Raw genomic sequence first — 11,372 nt, forward strand, 5'->3', positions numbered from 1 at the left:
GTCCTCTGTCTTTTTGATCCAGAGATGTCTGGGAAGAGCTAATGAGTCATGAGGTCAAAGGTCAGAGGTGTTTGGTGATGCTGAAATCTTTTCAGGAGAACAAAGGTCCAAGTCTTTAGGGTCCTGGTGCTTCCTGTCTTACTGTCTGCTTATCAGACTTGGATGTTAATCGGTGACCTAAGGCGAGGGCTGGATGTCCTCTGTACCAGGTCTCTGTGGAGGATTCTTAGGTCCTGCTAGAATGACTTTGTGTCAAATACATGGTTACTAGTGTCGCTTGCTTGGTGATGGCGTGTCAGCTGTGACATTTTGTGGCCTGTTTCTCTGTGTGTGATCCAGCGTGCAGGTGCCTGAGTGTTGAGGACCAAGACCAAGGGGAAGGTTACTATTTGAGAGTTTGGGATAGACTGGCTGTCACCTAGTGCACTGAAGGCACCATCAGATGCTTCCAGAAGGAACGGACAGCATAATGAAAATCAAAACAAAAAACCTCAAGGTTTTCAAATTGGGCAACTTTACATTGTCAGCTGACTGTCTGGTGTTAGTTTGGCTGTTTCTTTGAGGACAGTAAATAATTGTTATATGTGATGGTGTGGGCAGATTATTTTACTGTACACTTCTGTCAGTGCTTGGTTTGTTAAAAAAAATAACGGTGTTTTGTCTTCCTCCAGCCGGTATTTCAGCCGGGCCTTCACCATCTGGTCCAAACAGAATAAGTTTACTTCAACATTCATCAAAAGCCTGATCTCTCACACCGAGGCTGATCATGTAGCTGGGGCCTGGCTGCTTCTCTCGAAGGTTGTGGCTTCATCTCCACAAGTGCCCTACCAAAAGATCCTGGACGCCTGGGACAAGATGGTCAGGTTGGGTGACTTCCCTTTGTGTCAGAAGCTCATATTTAACCACTGTAGAATGTCAAACATGTTTGCAGGTTTATAGTTTTGTCAAGTTGTACGTGGAGTATCCCTATGTTTGTTTTCTAATCATCCCATCATGCATTTGTGTACAGCTGATGATCACTGGACAAACACCGTAATCAGTCACACCCAGCATGCACTGTGTTGAGAAAATGAACTGGCTTAAGGAGATCAAGTCCATGTCATATGTCAAAATGAAAATGTACACACGTAGTTTTTGACCACATTGGCCCTTCTAAGGACTTCCTGCCCCTCTGTGAAGAAGCCTCACAGGACATGTTCTGGCATGTCCAGGCACATCCACAATTTCTCGGATAATCACTCGATGGAAAAACCACCGACAGCTGTCTGAACGCCATCTCAAAGCCGTCCTGTGAGACCAAAACGGAGTTGGTTTTGTCTCGTTCCAGTAGCGAATCCATCGTGATGCGAGAAGCCTCCGCTTGGCTTTCCATGACAAAATCTCTTGTTAAAAGTGAAATCTGCCAGAAAATGGTTGATGTCCAGTTCTTGTGATAACCAGAGAAATTGCACATGATGGTCACGGATCCATACAGCCATCCGTTTAGAAATGAAATGGTCGCTCAGCCTGTCGATGGCGGCTTCGGAGCGCGGCGCACGACCAGTTGCTCTGGGCCGTCCTTAAAGCGACAGTAACACTCAGTAATCTCTTTGAAGCCCATAAACCTTTCACCAAAAACCATCTGAATTTCTCGAATGGTGTCCACTTTGATGTCCATCACAGTTTCTGAAAAAATTTTGATCAAGCAAAGCGGCGGTCTCTGAGCCATTCCTAAACAATGAAAAAAATGACGAGAGGGGTGGACCACTCCTCACTCAAAGCCTGCTCACAGGCGAATGATGCAACCGACAGGTGTGAAAAAACTCACACGTGCACGAAGGTTCAAGCTTGTCTGACACAATCACGTAATTCAAATCCATATGGTTTTTGAAAAAAATAATGTCGGATACTTTTCTAACAGACCTCGTGCAAGAAGAAATGAATCCATAATCTCACAAAAGGTGAACTTTTTGTCCACATGTATAATGCCAATATATAATATAATGCTGTGCAAAACCCTAAAACTCTGGTATCTTTCAGTGAATGAAGTCAGTCATTGACCAATGATGGCACCTCCTGCAGTCCGCTACTGCGGACGACATCGATTCTGCTGTGCTGCTTTTTCCGACATAGCTGAACTTTCAGACACCTAAGCAGACCCACAGGTTCCTCTGAATCAGGGCTTTTCCTCTATAGAGGAATGTGAGGACGTGGTCTCCGTCTCAGGCTGGTCTCAACACTGGGCTTTGGGCCAAGCAGAGGTCATATCAGGTTATGTCGTTTTTTAAATGATTTTATTTATTTAGCTTTATCACAGATTTTGTTTAAACATCCTGAGAACACAAACATCAAAACACTGATAGTTGAGACTGTATTGGAATAAGGTGTGTGTGTGTGTGTGTGTGAGATAAGTCTGCCTTTTTGCTGTTGAGTGATTCAGTGAGAGATGTTGCTTTACCTGCTGACATCCTTGTTGTTAAACAGTTCACATATCTTGGGATTGAGGTCTCTTCTTCTCTACGCTCTATCGTTAAAAATAATTTTCAGGGTGCCTTATTTAGGATTGTAGCTGATTTGCCCAATTCTCTTAGATCGTGTGTTTCTATTATCAAAATGAATGTGGTCCCTCATATTAACTTCTGGAGCTCTATGATCCCACGTCCGCCCTCATTCCCTTACTGGGATAGATTACAGATAACTAAATTTATATGGAAGGCACAATGTCCCCTCTTGAGACTGCCTGTGGTTCAGTGCTGTAGGTCGGGAGGTGTTTAGCACTCCTGGACTTCACTTTGCAGCCTTCGGTTGCACTGTGTAATGATTCATTGGCGTTTGGTGGAGGAATCCCTGTCAGGCCCATTCAAACTTAAGCAGAAATTATTTTCTAATGTTCCTCAGAATAAATGTGTGGCTCATTTTGGTCCCATCTTATTTCATACTATTGTAGTCTGGCGCTGTGCTGAAAAAGCATGTGGGATTAAATCTAGCTGGAATCCATGTTCTCCCATCTTTAATAGTGAAGGTATTCTCATCAATAAGTGCTCCATTAATGGTCTACGTTCCCTTGGTAATGTGTTGGGTGAGATTGGACTTCTGAGGATCTTTGTGTTCAGTTTCATTTGCGGTGCTCTTTTTTTTTATCTTCAGTTGAGAACTGCTATAAAAACTTATGGGGTACCAGCATGAAGCTCAAAGTGGACCCCAGCTGCACCCCGTGTCACACAAACTCTGTGGCTACATTTTTTTAGTTGGTTTTTGAGTGTCCAAGTGTGTTTTATTTTTGAGAAGTTGTAAGAAACAGTTTGTTCACACTTTTACATGTTAATATTCTTTTGTCACCGGTGGTTTTGTTGCCGAATGACATGTTTCAGTTTAAGCTACACAAAGCACAAGAGAAGGTCGTCCTGGCCGGGCTAAGTCCCGCCAGTAAGGTGCAAACCCCCACATTCTCTGTCTCACCATCAGTGGCTGTTGTCATAGATGTAGCATATCTAGAGTTGTCTACTGCATACATTTGGATAATGCTAAAGAAGAAACTATCATTCTCTGGAATCACGTAGTGGCTGACCTTAAAGCCCTTTTGTTGTGAGGCTCTGTTGGTGATGTGTTGGTAAGATTTGAGGCATGTTTCTTGAGGACACAGATGTTGCGCTTTTGGTGAGGTTGTCCTGGGCCTGTGTATGTTCATTTTATTTTTGTTTGATGATGTGGTCAGTTCTTGGTGTTTTGTTTGTTACAAAGTTAAATGAATAAAAATTTGGTTACAAAAAACAAACAAAATTGAGTTCAATATGGTAAACTCTGTAATACAACATGTGAAAATGTTTTGAATGTTGCCTTAATAAGGGTCTTTAATGACTTTTTGTGTGTGTGTGATTCCGGTAACTGTTGTGGTTTTGCTTGATCTAACTGCTGCCTTTGACGCTGTTGATCATAATATTTCAATATCTCGATTCCATCAGTTAGTGGGCACTGGTGGGACTGCGCTTGCATGGTGTAGGTCTTATTTGGCAGATCAGACTTTTTCGGTGAATATTCTTGGCTCAGAATCATTTGCAACTCTTCCTGGGCTCTATTTTTTAGAAGACATGGGATTTCATTCCATTGTTATGCAGATGATTGCCAAATTTACTTGCACTTCAAGCAGAACTATGTTCTTCCTTTGAAACAGCTTCTGGTATGTTAAAATGATATTAAAACTTGGCTGGCCTTGAATTTTTAAAAGAAAACGGAACAAACGAAAAGAAAACAGAGGTGATGGTGTTTGGACCAAGTGGTCCCTCTGAGTCTTCCTCTGTCAACTTGGGACCCTTGGAGGTATATTTTAAGCCCCTTATTGCTGATCTTGGTTTTAAGATGGACTGATTTTAAAATGGACAGCCAAATTGCAGCTGTAGTAAATTCCAGCTTTTATCATTTAAGATTAAGATAAAGATAAACTTTATTGATCTCACAGAGGAGAAATTCACGTTACGTCAGCTCTTAAAAAACACACAAGATGGGTGCAAGTAGAGGAAAATGTTCATCAAACAGCGTGTGCAAGGATAAGCAATAATAATAATAATACTTGTAACAGTACAAGACATAAGAAATGAGGTAGAAATAGAATATGTATGTATATATAAAGCTGGAGGCAGAGCCTTCAGCTCCACAGTTCCACAGGAGAGGAGCCTTCAGCTTTCAGGCTCCTCTCCTGTGGAACCAGCTCCCAATTCAGATCAGGGAGACAGACACCCTCTCTACTTTTAAGATTAGGCTTAAAACTTTCCTTTTTGCTAAAGCTTATAGTTAGGGCTGGATCAGGTGACCCTGAACCATCCCTTAGTTATGCTGCTATAGACTTAGACTGCTGGGGGGTTCCCATGATGCACTGAGTGTTTCTTTCTCTTTTTGCTCTGTATGCACCACTCTGCATTTAATCATTATTGATTGATCTCTGATCCCCTCCACAGCATGTCTTTTTCCTGGTTCTCTCTCTCAGCCCCAACCAGTCCCAGCAGAAGACTGCCCCTCCCTGAGCCTGGTTCTGCTGGAGGTTTCTTCCTGTTAAAAGGGAGTTTTTCCTTCCCACTGTCGCCAAGTGCTTGCTCACAGGGGGTCGTTTTGACCGTTCGGGTTTTTCTGTAATTATTGTATGGCTTTTACCTTACAATATAAAGCGCCTTGGGGCAACTGTTTGTTGTGATTTGGCGCTATATAAATAAAATTGATTTGATATATATATATATATATATATATATAAGCATGATTGGGATTGAAAAGCAGATAGGAGCATCTTAAAGGTGACATTAGTGACATTCTTCTTTATGTTCTCTATTGTCATATACCAACACAGAGCAGAGTAGCTACCTAAACTCTGTAAGGGAGTTAGAGTATCTCGTCAATAGTTTTACATCCTCATTGAAGACAACTTTGGATGCTGTAGCTCCTCTGAAAAAGAGAGCTTTAAATCAGAAGTGTCTGACTCCGTGGTATAACTCACAAACTCGTAGCTTAAAGCAGATAACCCGTAAGTTGGAGAGGAAATGGCGTCTCACTAATTTAGAAGATCTTCACTTAGCCTGGAAAAAGAGTTTGTTGCTCTATAAAAAAGCCCTCCGTAAAGCTAGGACATCTTTCTACTCATCACTAATTGAAGAAAATAAGAACAACCCCAGGTTTCTTTTCAGCACTGTAGCCAGGCTGACAAAGAGTCAGAGCTCTATTGAGCTGAGTATTCCATTAACTTTAACTAGTAATGACTTCATGACTTTCTTTGCTAACAAAATTTTGACTATTAGAGAAAAAATTACTCATAACCATCCCAAAGATGTATCGTTATCTTTGGCTGCTTTCAGTGATGCCGGTATTTGGTTAGACTGTTTCTCTCCGATTGTTCTGTCTGAGTTATTTTCATTAGTTACTTCATCCAAACCATCAACATGTTTATTAGACCCCATTCCTGCCAGGCTGCTCAAGGAAGTCCTACCATTATTTAATGCTTCAATCTTAAATATGATCAACTTATCTTTGTTAGTTGGCTATGTACCACAGGCTTTTAAGGTGGCAGTAATTAAACCATTACTTAAAAAGCCATCACTTGACCCAGCTATTTTAGCTAATTATAGGCCAATCTCCAACCTTCCTTTTCTCTCAAAGATTCTTGAGAGGGTAGTTGTAAAACAGCTAACTGATCACCTGCAGAGGAATGGTCTATTTGAAGAGGTTCAGTCAGGTTTTAGAATTCATCATAGTACAGAAACAGCATTAGTGAAGGTTACAAATGATCTTCTTATGGCTTCGGACAGTGGACTTATCTCTGTGCTTGTTCTGTTGGACCTCAGTGCTGCTTTTGATACTGTTGACCATAAAATTTTATTACAGAGATTAGAGCATGTCATAGGTATTAAAGGCACTGCGCTGCGGTGGTTTGAATCATATTTGTCTAATAGATTACAGTTTGTTCATGTAAATGGGGAATCTTCTTCACAGACTAAAGTTAATTATGGAGTTCCACAAGGTTCTGTGCTAGGACCAATTTTATTCACTTTATACATGCTTCCCTTAGGCAGTATTATTAGACGGTATTGCTTGAATTTTCATTGTTACGCAGATGATACCCAGCTTTATCTATCCATGAAGCCAGAGGACACACACCAATTAGCTAAACTGCAGGATTGTCTTACAGACATAAAGACATGGATGACCTCTAATTTCCTGCTTTTAAACTCAGATAAAACTGAAGTTATTGTACTTGGCCCCACAAATCTTAGAAGCATGGTGTCTAACCAGATCTTTACTCTGGATGGCATTTCCCTGACCTCTAGTAATACTGTGAGAAATCTTGGAGTCATTTTTGATCAGGATATGTCATTCAAAGCGCATATTAAACAAATATGTAGGACTGCCTTTTTGCATTTACGCAATATCTCTAAAATCAGAAAGGTCTTGTCTCAGAGTGATGCTGAAAAACTAATTCATGCATTTATTTCCTCTAGGCTGGACTATTGTAATTCTTTATTATCAGGTTGTCCTAAAAGTTCCCTAAAAAGCCTTCAGTTAATTCAAAATGCTGCAGCTAGAGTACTGACGGGGACTAGCAGGAGAGAGCATATCTCACCCATGTTGGCCTCTCTTCATTGGCTTCCTGTTAATTCTAGAATAGAATTTAAAATTCTTCTTCTTACTTATAAGGTTTTGAATAATCAGGTCCCATCTTATCTCAGGGACCTCGTAGTACCATATCACCCTAATAGAGCGCTTCGCTCTCAGACTGCAGGCTTACTTGTAGTTCCTAGGGTTTGTAAGAGTAGAATGGGAGGCAGAGCCTTCAGCTTTCAGGCTCCTCTCCTGTGGAACCAGCTCCCAATTCAGATCAGGGAGACAGATACCCTCTCTACTTTTAAGATTAGGCTTAAAACTTTCCTTTTCGCTAAGGCTTATAGTTAGGGCTGGTTCGGGTGACCCTGGACTATCCCTTGGTTATGCTGCTTTAGACGTAGACTGTGGGGGGGTTCCCATGATGCACTGTTTCTTTCTCTTTTGCTCTGTATGCATCACTCCGCATTTAATCATTAGTGATCGATCTCTGCCCCCCTCCACAGCATGTCTTTTTCCTGGTTCTTTCCCTCAGCCCCAACCAGTCTCAGCAGAAGACTGCCCCTCCCTGAGCCTGGTTCTGCTGGAGGTTTCTTCCTGTTAAGAGGGAGTTTTTCCTTCCCACTGTTGCCAAGTGCTTGCTCACAGGGGGTCGTTTTGACCGTTGGGGTTTTTCATGATTGTTGTATGGCCTTACCTTACAATATAAAGCGCCTTGGGGCAACTGTTTGTTGTGATTTGGCGCTATATAAAAAAAAAGTTGATTGAAGTTGATTAGTGCAAGGATTTGTGAACGAGTTGTTATTGCACATGATTTGTGGACATATGCATGTAGTTATTTCACAGTGTTGTTGTACAGTCTGACAGCAGCAGGGAGGACTGAGGGTGCCTCAGTCTGTCACTGAATGTGCTGTTCAGCTCCACCACAGTCCGGTGCAGAGGGTGAGAGGAGTTGTCCATGATGGATTTGAACTTGGCTAACACCCTCCTCTCAGCCACCTCCTCCAGAGAGTTCAGAGGACAGCCCAGGACAGAGCTAGACTTCCTGACCAGCTTGTTCAGTCTCTTTCTCTCCCGCTCTGTGCTGCCCGGGGCCCAACAGATGACAGCATAGAGGAGAGCAGAGGCTACAACAGAGTCGTAGAAGGTCTTAAGCAGAGGCCTGCTCACTCCAAAGGATCTCAGTCTCCTCGGGAGGTGGAGGTGACTCTGTCCTTTTTTGTACAGGGTGTCAGTGTTGTGAGTCCAGTCCAGTTTGTTGTTGAGGTGAACACCCAGGTATTTGAAACTGTCCACGGTCTCTATGTCCTCCCACTGGATGTTCACCGGTGGGTGAGGTGGTGGTTTCCTCCTGAAGTCGATCACCATCTCCTTCGTCTTACTGGTGTTGAGACAAGTGGTTGCGCTCACACCAGTCCACGAAGTCTGTGATGACCGACCGGTACTCCAACTCGTTCCCCTCAGACACGCGACCCACAATGGCGGAGTCATCAGAGAATGTCTGGAGGTGGCAGCTGTCTGTGTTGTAGGTGAAGTCCGAGGTGTGGAGGGTGAAGAGGAAAGGCGAGAGGACGGTGCCCTGGGGGGCCCCCGGTGCTGCACCTTACCACCTCAGACTGACAGCCGCGCAGCCGTATGTACTGCGGGCGGTCAGTGAGGTAGTCGATGGTCCAGGCGGGGAGATGTCCATCCACACCTGCATCTTCCAGTTTCCCCCGCAGCAGCGCCGGTCTGATGGTGTTGAAAGTGCTGGAGAAATCAAAGAACATGACTCTCACAGCGCTGCCGCCGGTCTCCAGGTGGGTGAGCACTCACTGCAACAGGTAGATGACAGCGTCATCTACCCCAATGTTGGGCCTGTAGGTGAACTGCAGGGGGTCCAGGATGTTGTTCACCAGGGTGCAGAGGTGAGACAGGACGAGCTGTTCCATGGTCTTCATAAGGTGGGAGGTCAGGGCAACTGGTCTGTAGTGGGTTGGTTCCTTGGCGTGCTGAGTTTTGGGAACCAGGACCACACAGGAGGTCTTCCACAGGGTGGGGACCACCCCCAGGCCGAGGCTCATGTTGAAGATGTGGCTGAGGACCTCACAGAGCTCATCTGCACAGGTCCTCAGCAGCCTCGGGGGGATCCCATCAGGTCCTGCTACTTTGCTCTGCTTCAGCCACTGGAGCTGGAGCTGGCCTCTCACCTCGGTTGGAGTTACAGTGAGGAGGAAGGGAGGGGGGAGCTGAAGTGTGAGCTGAGGTGGACTGGTGCTGAATACAGTCCTGGGGGAGGAGGGACGAGGTCCGGGGTGCAGTGGAGGTGACCGGGGGGTAGAAGGTGGAGGGCTGGCTGCTGGAGACGTGGGGAGCTGGGAGCAGGCAGGGGGCAGGCGTGGAGGAGCCAAGACGGTTAAAGTAGCTCTTTAGCTCCTCTGCGAACCGAGAATCTCCATCTGCAGTCCTGCTGGTACCCTGCCCAAATCCGGAGGCAGCCTTGAGGCATCTCCACATGTCTCTGACGTTGTTCCGGGCCAGCTGCTCCTCCATCTTCCCTTCATACACCTTCTTGGCTGCACAGATCTTCCACTGGAGCGCCTGTTGGACTCGACGCTGCTCCTCTCTGTCTCACGAGGTGAAAGCCCTCTTCCTCTGGTTCATCAGGACCTTCAGCTCGGGGGTCACCCAGGGGTGGTTGTTGGGGAAGCAGCGTACCCTCCGGGTGGTCACAGTGCTCTCCACACAGAAGTTCATGTAGTCAGTGACACACTGGGTCAGGCCGTTGATGTCTTCACCATAAGAGTTTTGAAACATGCTCCAGTCTGTGGTTCTGAAACAGTCCCTCAGCCTCTCAGTGGCCTCTTCAGTCCAGAGTTTCACTGACCTTTTCTGCACTGGCTCTCTTCTCACCCTGGGTGTGTATTGGGGGAGCAGATAGACGAGATTGTGATCTAAGCATCCCAGCGGGGGGAGGGGGGCGGAGGTGTAAGTGTCCTCCACGTTAGCATAAAAAAGGTCCAGTATTCTATTGTCCCTGCTTTTACATGTGACGTACTGGGTGAACGTGGGAGTGGGGTGGCGTGGTTAAAGTCCCCGGTGATGAGGAGGAGGGTGCGGGGGTGTTGTGTCTGCAGCTGTGTGACTGTACTGTGGATCCGCTCACAGGCAGCGGCGGCATCTGCAGAGGGAAGAATATACGCGCAGAGTGTAATCACACTTCCAAACTCTATTGTCCCTGCTTTTACATGTGACGTACTGGGTGAACGTGGGAGTGGGGTGGCGTGGTTAAAGTCCCCGGTGATGAGGAGGAGGGTGCGGGGGTGTTGTGTCTGCAGCTGTGTGACTGTACTGTGGATCCGCTCACAGGCAGCGACGGCATCTGCAGAGGGAAGAATATACGCGCAGAGTGTAATCACACTTCCAAACTCCTGTGGGAGATAGTAAGGCCTCATGCTCACCGAGAGTAGCTCCACGTCCAAGGAGCAGATGTGGTCTTTGACGTGAACATGAGCTGCGCTGCACCATCTCTCATTCACATAAATGGCGAGCCCCCCTCCTCTCTTTTTTCCGCTCTCCGCCAGGGTCCTGTCCGCGCGTATGAGTGTGAAGCCGTCCATGTTAATGACCGAGTCCGGTACGTTTATCCAACCACGTCTCTGTGAAGCACATGAGACTGCAGCCTTTATACAGCCTCTGGAAACGGGTTAGCGCTGCTAGCTCCTCGGTCTTGTTGCGGAGAGACCTTACGTTCCCCTTGACCACAGATGTAATATAAGTCCTTCTCTGCTTCTTCCATCCACTTCTGCAGCCTCTCCGTTTCTTCTGTATGTCTGCAGGTATGTCCAGGTCCTCACCATAGCGGGGACCTGGCCCACTGTACATAGTCTCTTAGTCCAAGCAGCCGATCCCGGCTATAAACAATCGGACGTTAGGAGCTGGAAACAAAGGGATATACCCCGCACTGCCTCAAATAGTGCAGAAAGCAGCATGAAAATAATCACAAGAGTAACAAAAGTCGGTTTCCCATGTGCATACTTGCACAGGGTACCACCCACTGCAAATAAAGACAAATAAGCACTATTAAAAAATATTAAAAATAGCGAAAGTAGGAAAAGAGGGGGCAGAGCTGAAATAACAGGCAGCTGTGTCTGCAGCACCATCTTGAAGGTGCAATACTTCACCTTCAAGAAGGGGAGGTGATGGTCTAGTGGTTAAGGTGTTGGGCTTGAGACCAGAAGATCCTGGGTTCAAATCCCCGCCTGACTGGAAAATCACTAAGGGCCCTTGGGCGAGGTCTTTAATCCCCTATTGCTCCCGGTGTGTAGTTAGCCTTG

General features: G+C 45.6%; 1 protein-coding gene across 1 annotated transcript in view; it reads left to right on the plus strand.

The window, feature by feature from the left end:
* Positions 1–11,372, plus strand: part of LOC117505838 (condensin-2 complex subunit D3-like) — a 236,142-nt gene that overhangs the window by 137,169 nt on the left and 87,601 nt on the right. The window contains 1 exon segment of the mRNA XM_034165369.1: positions 672–863. Within this exon segment, the coding sequence (XP_034021260.1) occupies positions 672–863 (192 nt within the window).

This window comes from Thalassophryne amazonica, unplaced genomic scaffold (genome assembly GCF_902500255.1).
Source record: "Thalassophryne amazonica unplaced genomic scaffold, fThaAma1.1, whole genome shotgun sequence".
Lineage (NCBI taxonomy): Eukaryota > Metazoa > Chordata > Actinopteri > Batrachoidiformes > Batrachoididae > Thalassophryne > Thalassophryne amazonica.